This window comes from Callospermophilus lateralis, chromosome 2 (genome assembly GCF_048772815.1).
Source record: "Callospermophilus lateralis isolate mCalLat2 chromosome 2, mCalLat2.hap1, whole genome shotgun sequence".
In the NCBI taxonomy this organism is placed as follows: domain Eukaryota; kingdom Metazoa; phylum Chordata; class Mammalia; order Rodentia; family Sciuridae; genus Callospermophilus; species Callospermophilus lateralis.
Genome location: NC_135306.1, coordinates 205,138,467 through 205,149,050, shown reverse-complemented (window position 1 = coordinate 205,149,050; position 10,584 = coordinate 205,138,467). Strand labels below are relative to the sequence as shown.

The window sequence follows — 10,584 nt, the reverse complement described above, 5'->3', positions numbered from 1 at the left end:
CCAGCAGCCGGCTCGGGATCCGTGCTCTGGGCGGGACCCGGCGGGGCGCCAAGCTCCCGGCAGGTGCGTAAATCCGCGGGGGAATCCTCCGCTCCACCTGGGCGCGGCGAGGAAATTGCACCATGTATGGGCAGCTACGTCAGAGGGGGCGGGCCCGCCGCGGTGCCTGGGGGACGCCAAAGGCAGCCCCTTTTCCGAAGGAAAGTCGGATGTTGACTGTAGGATGGGTGGAAAAGTTCGGTGCCGACCAGCAAAAGGCGGCGCGTCTGGAGAGGTGGGGCCCCGAGGTGACCTGCACCGCCTCGAAACGCCCCCACCCCCCGCGGTCGAAGTGGTTCCGCCCGAGAACATTTCATTCATAAAAAGAAAAGACTCTGCGAGGCGCGAGTGAGTCAGAACCCCTGCCGCCGACGCGGACCCCACAGAGCAGCCAGCCCAGGGCATGTACCGAGACTTCGGGGAACCCGGACCGAGCTCCGGGGCCGGCAGCGCGTACGGAGGTCCCGCGCAGCCCCCAGCCGCGGCGCAGGCAGCAGCCCAGCAGGTGAGAGGCGCCGGAACCCGCGGTCCCAGGGTGGACAGCGCTTGGGACGCCGGATCGGTTCCCGTACACCCCGGGCTAAGGCCGGGACCAGGAGTAGGGACGGGGTTCGAGGGCCAGAGCCGAGGATCCTGCCCACTCTCTGCCTTCCAGGGGCCAATTTCCCCCAATACCCAGGGGAACGCGCTCTACGTGCGCGAAGGAGATCTGCGAACGCCCGCTTCGTTCGCCTGCCCCCTGCCCACTCGCTGCCTGTCTCTATCCCTCAGTCTTCGTTACCGTCTTTCTTTCCTCCTGTTCACCGCTATTTTTTTTTTTTTTTCCCACCTGCCTCAGCCTGCTCTCCATCTCAGGCTGAATTCCTGGGATCCCGGGGCTGGGCTGTGGGGATGTCCCGTCACAGGAGGGAGACGGGTCCATGAGAACCAGCCTGGACAGAGTGGGAATCCTTGACAGTCTGTCTATGACCGTCCATGTGTCTGTCCATTTGTCCGTCCTTCTCTACCGCGTTGACAAATCACTATCCCTTCTCTGCGAAGTGGACCCCGTGGGCCTGACAATGGAACATAATGGGTTCTGGAAGAGTGGCTTTCGACCTCTATGCCGGACCCGGCAAATAGCGCGAGGTGCTGGGACGTACACGGGGTCATGCAACTGGCAACTCCCGCGTCCCCGACTCTTGGCACCGACGGCGCCCACTGCCCACTGGAGAGACCCGGAAGGCTGCAGGTGCCCATTTCCTGTCGAGGGGCTATGAGCACGTGTCGCCAAGGGGAGGGAAGAGCAGCGTTCGTTCCGCCGACTCACGGCGGCCGAGTCACGGCATCTGAGTCACCCCGGGCGCCCCTCCCTTCCTGGCCCCAAACGGCCCGGGCCTGGACAACCTCGGGAGCAGGAGATGCCGCTGGCAATTCCTTGATCCCGGAACTAGGGTCACTGGACCGCTGGGTCCGCACCTCTGAGCCAATGCCACCATGGTCGTGACTTGCCTGGGCTTGTGGAGCGCTTCCTAGACAGCTGGGCGCCCACACCCAGGACCCAGCCACAGGGGTGGAACCTACTTTTCTTCACAGAGAATTGAATCCCCATCCCAACCCACTCCTCAGATTTCAGGCTGAAAGGGAATGGTCACAGGTAACAGCGGGGTCGCTAATATGGGCGCCTCCTGTGGTGGTGCTCTCCACCGCATTTACCATATTTCATAGCTTCTAAAACTCCATAGTTAAATAACAACAACAACATTATTTTGTGCCACTAAATTTTTAAAACTGTCAATTGTGATTCCAGAGCTATTAAAGCTCTGCTGCTTCGCATCAATAAAATGCTCTAATCTTTACCTATAATATTTAAAATGAGGAAACTGAGACACATTGAAGTCAAATAACTTGCCCAGAATCACACAGTCAGTAAATGGCTGTAGAATTGGGACCAGATGAATCCAGAACAGTGGCTATTGCCCATCACAGCCTCTCAGCATTGGACACCTGCCATCTGCCACTTACTAGACTCTGTGACATACATTCCTATAGCCACACTGGGAGCTAGGACTGTAATTCTCCTCTTTGTTCAAGTGGGTGCAGAAGTAGGTAAGAGCCCAGCCACTTGGGCTCAGATCCCATTTCCTACTTAGTGGCTGTGTGTTTGTGGACAACTGTTCTCCTGTCTGAAAATGAAGATACTATTGTGCCAATTCTATGAGTCACTAGAACAATGCTGAGCAGTTCATGCTTGAAAATTAACTCTGATTGGGGAAACAAAGGCATGGAGAGGCTGTGTGACTGCCCAAAGACACACAGCTCATGAACAAGATTTGCCACCAAGTCAGTTTCTCTGATTGCCAAACTGTGCTATTTCTAAGTTTCCCAGAACCAGTATGTGCATTGACAGTGGACAGCAGTGTGGACTCTGTCCCCTGGAAGGCCCTCGATACACATAGACCTCATCCCTGAACCTGTGTTTCTTATCCCTCAGAAGTTCCACCTCGTGCCAAGCATCAATGCTCTGAGTGGCAGCCAGGAATTGCAGTGGATGGTACAGCCTCATTTCCTGGGGCCCAGCAGCTACCCCAGGCCTCTGACCTACCCTCAATACAGCCCCCCACAACCCCGGCCAGGAGTCATTCGGACCCTTGGGCCACCTGCAGGAGTGCGTCGCAGGCCCTGTGAACAGGTAAGAAGCCAAGGTGTTGTGCTGGTTCTGATTGCCCACAGGAGTGATAGGGTACAGGGGACAAGCTCTTTCTAGAAAGGAGAACTCAGGTTTAGAAGAGGGAAGGCAGTGTCACTGGTGACTTCTGCCCAAGTCAGAGAGTGATAGGAGTCCAGGGGGAGGCTCAGATAGTAAAGAGATCACTTCTGGATCAGGGGATGCTCCCCATGGAGGGCAGCATTCGAGCATGAAAGGAGGGTAGGATTTGCATAGGCAGAAGCCATGCAGGAGCAAGAATGGAGGAGAAAGAGTATAAGGCTTGCCTGTGGAAAGATGGGAGGGTCTCTTCACTGCTGATATACATGAAGAGGTGGGCTAATGCAGTCTATATAGTGGGGCAGGGGGAATGGGAACAAGAAGGTTTGCTACTTTCCAGGTCTGGAGGTTCCCTATCTCATTTAATCTTCACAAAAACCCTTTGGGGGGTACTTTGGTTTTTATAATTTTCCAGGCAAGAAAATGAAGGCACAGTGAGTATTCACTTGCCCAAGATCACACAAGTAGTGAGTGATGAGACAGGACTGGCTTTAGCCCCAGGTCTACACAACTCTAGAGTCAGATCTGACCACTGACCCACACTGTGTCACTGGGAGCTGACAAAAGACTCCAGGAAGAGGGAACTAAGAGTTCTGGCTTCCCCAAAATAAATGAATGAGACATAAAGGGTCTTTAAGGAGGCAAATGCTCTTTTTTTCTTCCTGGGCATATGAGACAATAGTGAGGTGAGGTTTCCACATTTAAAAGTCTCCTCTGAACACTGGGTAGAGGATAGGGAGGGAGGGTGGAACCCTGGAAGATATGTGATTTGCCACGGGTGCATGTGACCACACCTTTGTAACCAACTAGGGAAGGGAACTGGAGCATGAGCCACAGAGACAGGCAAAGGTAACCACTCCTGTGCTTCCTTCTTTTGTACCTGTCCTGAGTGTGACCCTTTGATCCTGGGTACTACTGGGTTGGGGCTGAGCTATGAGTGGGGTCTTCCTGAGGGAGGGGGCCTCCATCAGTTGGCTTCTCATTCATTGCAAGTAGTGAGGGAATAGATAATAATTCCTGTTCCAGAACATAAACATATTATTCATCCTCTCTGGGCTTCAGTTCCTTACAAGGGAAATTTGATACGAATATATGTAGGGGCCAGGCATAGGGACCCACACCTGTAATCTCAGCAACTAGGGAGGCTGAGACAGGAGGATCTCAAATTCAAGGCTGGCATGAACGACTTAGTGAGACCCTGTTTCAGAATAAAAAATAAAAAGGGCTGAGAATGTAGCTCAGTGGTAAAAAGTGCCACTGGGGCCTGGGCACAGTGGTGTAGGCCTGTAATCCCAGCATTGGGAGGCTGAGGCAGGCAGAATGTGAGTTCAAAGCCTCCCTTGGCAATTTGGGGAGGTGCGAGGCAACTCAGCAAGACCCTGTCTCTAAATGACATATAAAAAAGTGCTGGGGATGTGGCTCGGTGGTTAAGTGCCTCTGGGTTCAATCCCAGGTACCAAAAAACAAAACAAAACAAAACAAAACAAAAACCACCACCAACAAAACATCCCTGGGTTCAATCTCTAGTATAAAATGCATACATTTCTACATATACACACACATACCCATGCATGCTGGAGGATGTCACTCAGGTACAGCACTTGCCTACCATGCACCAGGCCTGGGTTCAGTCTCTAGCTCCCCCCCGCCCCCCCCCAAAAAAAAAAAAAAACAAACAAAGCCTACAAACCTAAATAAAGTGTTTAGATGGTATACAGAAGGCTCCCAATAAAGAGCCTTCAGCAGGGGCTGGGGCTATAGCTCAATGGTAGAGTGCTTACCTAGCACATGTGAGGCCCTGGGTTTGATCCTCAGCACCACATACAAATGAATAAATAGAATAGAGATACTAAAAAAATAAAAGCCTTCAGCAGCACTCATGAGCCCCACTAAGGCGTCACTGTTCCTGCAGGAAGAGATTTGTCCTACCAGAGATCCAAAAGGACAAGGGTCCTGGGAACAGGGATAATCCTGACCTAGGGGCTCAGAACATAAAAGTTCACTTCTAGCTAGGCTTCGTGGAGGCGAGGGCTTCTGAGTTTGGTCCTGGGAGATGAGAAGGGTTAAGTTTTGTGGGAGGCAGGGCATTTCGGTAGAGAAATAGGCACTAAAGCTAGGGGTGAGGAGGATTTGCGCCTGAGTACTGAGAATCAGTTCGAGTGTGGTGGTCACTAAATCACAGGTTGAGGGTTGTGACCCCGCGCTGCCGTGCGCTCCGCAGAGGGCGAGTTCCAGGCGGCGGGTGGCGCGGGACCGCCTCACTGACGCCCCTATCCCCTCCCTTTAGATCAGCCCGGAGGAGGAAGAGCGGCGGCGAGTAAGGCGCGAGCGGAACAAGCTGGCCGCGGCCAAGTGCAGGAATCGCAGGAAGGAACTGACTGACTTCCTGCAGGCGGTGAGCACTGGTTGATTTAGGGGGCACAGGGACCCTGATCCCAGGAGTACGCGGGACCCCAGTACATTAGCCCCCATGCCCCATCCTAGCTCCTTGTCCTGCGAAAAGGATGAGGAAAAGGTAATTAAAAATTAGTTGCAGCGCGCTTCCCAACAGAGACCAAATGAAGCCAGCTGACAATTTCCTAAGAAGCCTTGGGCCTGATGGGAGTCATGCCCGTGCCCATTTTCTCCCAGGGGCTTATGGGAGTTGCAGTCCAGATTTGCAGGGAACCTCCAACCCCCTACTTTCCCCCAACCTCCCTCCAGGGGAGGCTTTGGGGGTCTTCAGTCCTCATCTTCTTCTCTTCTCCTAACCCTCTATAGGAGACTGACAAACTGGAGGATGAGAAATCTGGACTGCAGAGAGAGATTGAAGAGCTACAGAAGCAGAAGGAGCGTCTGGAGTTGGTGCTGGAAGCTCACCGCCCCATCTGCAAAATCCCAGAGGGAGACAAGGAGAGGGACACAGGCGGTACCAGCAGTACAGGGGGCACCAGCAGCTCACCAGCCCCCTGCCGCCCTGTACCTTGCATCTCCCTTTCCCCAGGGCCTGTACTTGAACCTGAGGCCTTGCACACCCCCACACTCATGACTACACCCTCTCTGACCCCTTTTACCCCCAGTCTGGTCTTCACCTATCCCAGCACCCCTGAGCCCTGTGCCTCAGCTCATCGAAAGAGTAGCAGCAGCAGTGGAGACCCATCTTCTGACCCCCTGGGTTCTCCCACCCTCCTCGCTTTGTGAAGCACCCAGCGCCATCCCCTGCAGGTGCTATCCTAGTCAACATCTCCTTTTCCCCCCCATTAGTCCAGCTGGCCTGGACCATATCCCATGCCCAATACCAGCAGGTTCTTCTCCATCCTTTCAGATGAGACTGAGCATATTTTGCTTTGCAGTAGAGCCAGCCTGGGGCCACCAAAGCTGCCCACTGTTTCTCTAGAGCTGGCCTCTCCATCACAAGTTGCACTAAATCAGAAACAATTTCCCATTTATGACAGAGAAATTCTGGCAGCTCCTAACCCCTTCTAGACCACACCTACTATACTCCATTATCCTGTAACCCAGCCAACCCTACCCCCTGACAGAAGGTGCTGTTTTACCAGCCTAGAACACTAATTCACCCAGCCCCACTGCCAGCAGCTCCAGGTGATTGGACCAGAGCATTCTGCCAGCCCCTCCTGAATGGCACAGCTCAGGAGGTGTCAGAGGCTTCTGTGATGAGCTGACTTGTAGCCCCCAGCTCTGAGAAGCCCTTAGCTCCAGGAAATCCAAGCCTCCCAGAGAGGGCAGCTGCTATTTATTTTCCTAAAGAGAGTATTTTTATACAAACCTGCCAAAATGGAATAAAAGGCTTGAAGCTTTGGCCTGGATGCCTGGTTGGATCCAGATGCTTTAAAAGAGACAATTTGGGGTAAGAAGTTCTAGGTTCTGATCTCAGCTCCTGACTCACTGCAGCGACTTTGGTCATATTCTTGGCCCTCAACTATCTTATCTGATAAATAGGGTTATGTATGCTCTGCCTCATCTCCAGGACCAAGAGGTGAGAATGACATGGGGTGCAAGCTAAGATCATAATTTCTCCCCCTGGGGGCCCACAGTGCTCCTGCGTGCGCCACAGGGGGCGCTGTTATGCCCCTCCACTTTCCGAGGAGCCGGCCAGTGGATTCTAGGTCCCCAACACCTGCTTCCTGCCCCATTGTCTTGGACAGGAAGGAGCCGGGAAGGGAACTGGAGCCACTTCAGGGGGCTGATTACGGCCTGTCCCGGCAACCAACGGGGCGGGGGGCATGGGGGAGACAGTGGAGTACGACCTTTCTGCATCCCACCCCAGTGGATTCCCAGTAATGCGGGAAGTCAGCCACCTTAGTTCTGAAGCAGTCCCTCTGGAAGGGAATGATGCCCCGTCTTAGCGTTCCCTCCCCCACCCCAACCCCGGCGAGTCCTAGACAGATGCTGCCCAGGCTTTAGGCTCCGCTTCCGTCCGAGTTTATTAGTCCCCACCCAACCCCCAGCAAGTCCCTCCGCTCCAGCCTCCAGTCCCCCTGCTACCCCGCCAGCGAGAGCGGGGGGCCTTCCTCAATGTCAGGGATTCTTAGTCCATGCCAGCGGCCCCTATTACACTGCCGAAGCGACCATCGAGGTCCGGAGATCCACAGCAGTCCTGGCGCTCAGGAAGCAATTCTGGCGAGCGTCGGCGTAGAAGCAGCGCCCTCAGTCATCCGGGGAGCAGACGAGGGGCAACTGATCGGGGCTGCCCACGCTGCCGGTACTGGAACTCCCGTCGCCTAGGTCGCGGGGACCACAAGGAGGCAGGGCTAGCTCTGGGGTTGGCCCGGCGCCGGAGCCCCCAGCGCCTCCGGGGCCGCCCCGGGGACCCCACTCTTCGCCCAGCGCCAGGCAGAGCTCCTTAAGCGCCAGGTTCTCCCGCAGCAGCTCCTCCTGACGGCTCTCCAGCTCGGCTAGCTTCTGCCAACAGCCTCCCAGGTCCTCCCGTACCGCCCGGGATGCTTGGGTCCCGAAGAGCTGCCACTGGCGTGCGGCGCGGCGCCCGCGCTGGCGCTCTGAGTCCAGGAAGCAGCAGAGATCGCGCAGCTCCCTGTTCTCGGCCTGCAGGCGCCTGTTGAGCTGCTTGAGCTCGCGAATCTCGCCCAGGTGACCCTGCAGTTGCCGATTCACCTCCTGCATGAGGCGACCGCGCTGCACCAGTGCCGCCAGGCGCGCCGCCTCCTCTCGCCGCAGTCGCCGCACCAGCTCCTCCTTGCCCAGTGCCGCCATCTCCTCGTCCGTCAGCTCCTCCAGGCCGCCTGCCTCGGCCTCCATGGCTGGTCAGGCCGCTGGAGCATCGCCCGCCCGCCGCCGCGGCCCAGGAGCCCGACGTTGGGACCGGCGCCGCTCGGGCTCGGGCTCGGGGTCGGGCTCCGGCTCCGCGGGCGGCCAGCAGTGCTAGAGGTAGCGTAGGCTGCAGCAACCACCCAGGGGTGGGCACGCGGCGGGACGCGCGCCGAGGCGGGGCTGCATGACGGTACCAAAGGACAACCAATCCGGCAAGCCTCTCCGGAAACGGGCGGGGCCTGGGCGCTGAGCGCCTCTTCCTGCCCATTCTGACCTGAGGGATCGCGACCCCTGGCGCCAGTCTTAACTCAATTTGGAGGGGCTCAGTCCTTCCAAGTTCTAGATCTCATCAATCCTGAGCCTAAGCCTCCCAGCTTCGTCTGAGAACGAAGATTTGGGCGACCGCTTCTGACTCCTTCCTGCCCAATCCGCGACGGAAACCAGACGGATAGCTTTCCATTTTCTCCTATCTTCTGTGGAATTCTAGTCTTCGCTCTCTAAGCATTACTCCTAGCTCCTCCTGAATTCAAATGTCCTGGCTTCATTTATCAGTCTACCCTTCCTCCCAGGGAATTGGACATCCAAGGGATTCGTTTATTCAATAAACCTTTATTGTGTGTGAAGCTCAAGCAGAAATAAATTTGACCAAGATCCTGATCTTGATCTCAAAGAGTCCAAAATCTGGTGAAGGAAACATGCTGAGATTAACAAGAAGCAAAATGTTGGAGGAGGGCTGGGAGTGTAGCTCAGTGATAGAGCGCTTACCAAGCATGCCTAAGATCCTGTGTTCATTTCCAGTACCAAAAAGAAGAAGAAATGCTGGCTGTGGTGGCACACGTCTGGAATCTAGCATTTAGGGAGGCTGAGGCAGAATTGTGAATTCAAAGCCAGCCTCAGCAACTTTGCTGAGGCCTTAAGCAATTTAGCAAGACCCTGTCTCAAAATAAAAATATAAAAAAGGGCTGGGATGTGGCTCAGTGGTTAAGCACCCCTGGGTTAAATCCCCAGTACCAAGAAGGAAAAATACAAATAAAAATAAAAAGGAGTGGGCTGGGGATGTGGTTCAAGCGGTAGCGTGCTCGCCTGCGTGTGGCCCGGTTCAATCCTCAGCACCACATACAAACGAAGATGTTGTGTCCGTCCGCCGAAAACTAAAACAAATAAACATTAAAAAGCTCTCTCTCTCTCTCTCTTAAAAAAATAAATAAATAAAAAGGAGTCCTCAAGTATAGTCTAGAGGATTCCCAAAAAATTTCTCCAAAAAGGTGATATGCAATTTGACCCTGAAAGGTGAATAGGACTTTGCCAAGTAGAGAGAAAACTATGTGAGGGAGAGAGAATAGCGGAGTGAAAGCACTGATGCTCCAAAAAGCCTAGCTGCTTTAGGAACAATGAGAGTAGCCTGATGTTTTTTCAAAGACAGAGGTGTATAGAAAGTGGTGTGGAAGAGTAGGTGGAAGCCAGATTTTGTTTTCTTTTTTTCTTTTTGCAATACTGGGGTTGAACCCAGGGGCACTTTATCTCTGAACTACATCCCCAACCTCTTTTAATTTTTTTTTTTTCTTTTCTTTTTGAGAGGAGGTCTAAACTTTCCCAGGCTGGCCTCCAACTTGCATTCCCCTGCCTCATCTTGAATCCCTGGGATTACAGGCATTCACTACCACATTCAGTTAAAATCCTTAAAAGATTTCAATACTAGACTGGAGAGTTTCCAAAGACCCACAAGGATTTAAAACAGGGGAGTAAATTTTAAATTATGCACTTAAAAAAGATTGTTCAGCGACTTTGTGTGGGATGGACCCTGCGAGGAGAGAAGGGAGGCAGGGATAGGCAGGGAGATTAGTAATATTGTGTCAGTGAACAAGGAGAGCTAGGCAGACTGGGCTGGGACTGTGTCGGTGGGAGAGGAGGGGGTGAAACAGATACTAAAGATACTCAGGAGGCAAATGCAAAGAGAGGAATCTGGGCGAAAGTCTAGATTTCTAGTGTGAGAATTGGGTGGATATTGGGGCTGTCACTGAGATAGGGAAGCAGGGAAGAGATCTGGGAAGAGCAAAACGTCTGTCTAGAATGTGTTGAGCTTTTGAGGGGCGTATGGGAGACAGTACGGAGAGACTTAGTAGATAGGCAACCCTGTGGATGCTGGCTCCAGGCAGAGTTCTGACGAGTCCAATAAGGTTATTAGCTGGTGTGAGAATGAGGATTGTGGTTAAAAACATGGTGGGAGCAGGTGCCCTGTGCAGGGAAGGTGCTCAATTGCAGGATGATCAGAGAGATCCCCAGAAAGAGCTCTTGGAAGTAGGACCCCACACCCATTTTGCAGAGGAGAGACTTAGGGTAGAGAGAGCCCTGTGATGTTTAGGATGCAGATCAAAGTTGAGAGGCCCCAGGAGGGCAGAGATGGTGAAAGAAAGTGAGGGGAGAATTTGTGGGGCAGGAGAGATGAGCGGGAGGCACTTAGGATGCCCTCCTGAAAACAGTTCGGATAAACATAGTAGGGAGAGCGAAAGATCTGGGATATATCCGTCTCA

At 53.8% G+C, this 10,584-nt stretch overlaps 2 protein-coding genes across 6 annotated transcripts; one reads left to right on the top strand and one right to left on the bottom strand.

The window, feature by feature from the left end:
• The first annotated feature begins 415 nt into the window (after positions 1-415).
• On the top strand, positions 416-6,130 carry Fosl1 (FOS like 1, AP-1 transcription factor subunit). Of its 4 annotated transcripts, XM_076844778.1 has the most exons (4): positions 416-544; positions 2,516-2,710; positions 5,073-5,180; positions 5,546-6,130. In XM_076844778.1, exons 1-4 carry the CDS (start codon positions 443-445, stop codon positions 5,963-5,965), a joined length of 825 nt encoding a protein of 274 aa, XP_076700893.1. In that variant the 5' UTR covers positions 416-442; the 3' UTR covers positions 5,966-6,130. The 4 variants fall into 4 exon arrangements, with proteins under 4 accessions (XP_076700893.1, XP_076700896.1, XP_076700895.1 ...); XM_076844781.1 differs by lacking the exon at positions 2,516-2,710; XM_076844780.1 differs by lacking the exon at positions 5,073-5,180.
• A 1,087-nt stretch (positions 6,131-7,217) lies between these two features.
• Ccdc85b (coiled-coil domain containing 85B) lies at positions 7,218-8,137 on the bottom strand. Of its 2 annotated transcripts, XM_077108725.1 has the most exons (2): positions 7,984-8,137; positions 7,544-7,828 (listed from the first exon to the last, which is right to left on the bottom strand). In XM_077108725.1, exons 1-2 carry the CDS (start codon positions 8,039-8,041, stop codon positions 7,629-7,631), a joined length of 258 nt encoding a protein of 85 aa, XP_076964840.1. In that variant the 5' UTR covers positions 8,042-8,137; the 3' UTR covers positions 7,544-7,628. The 2 variants fall into 2 exon arrangements, with proteins under 2 accessions (XP_076700892.1, XP_076964840.1); XM_076844777.1 differs by having other exon boundaries at positions 7,218-8,137.
• Between the last annotated feature and the right edge of the window lie 2,447 nt (positions 8,138-10,584).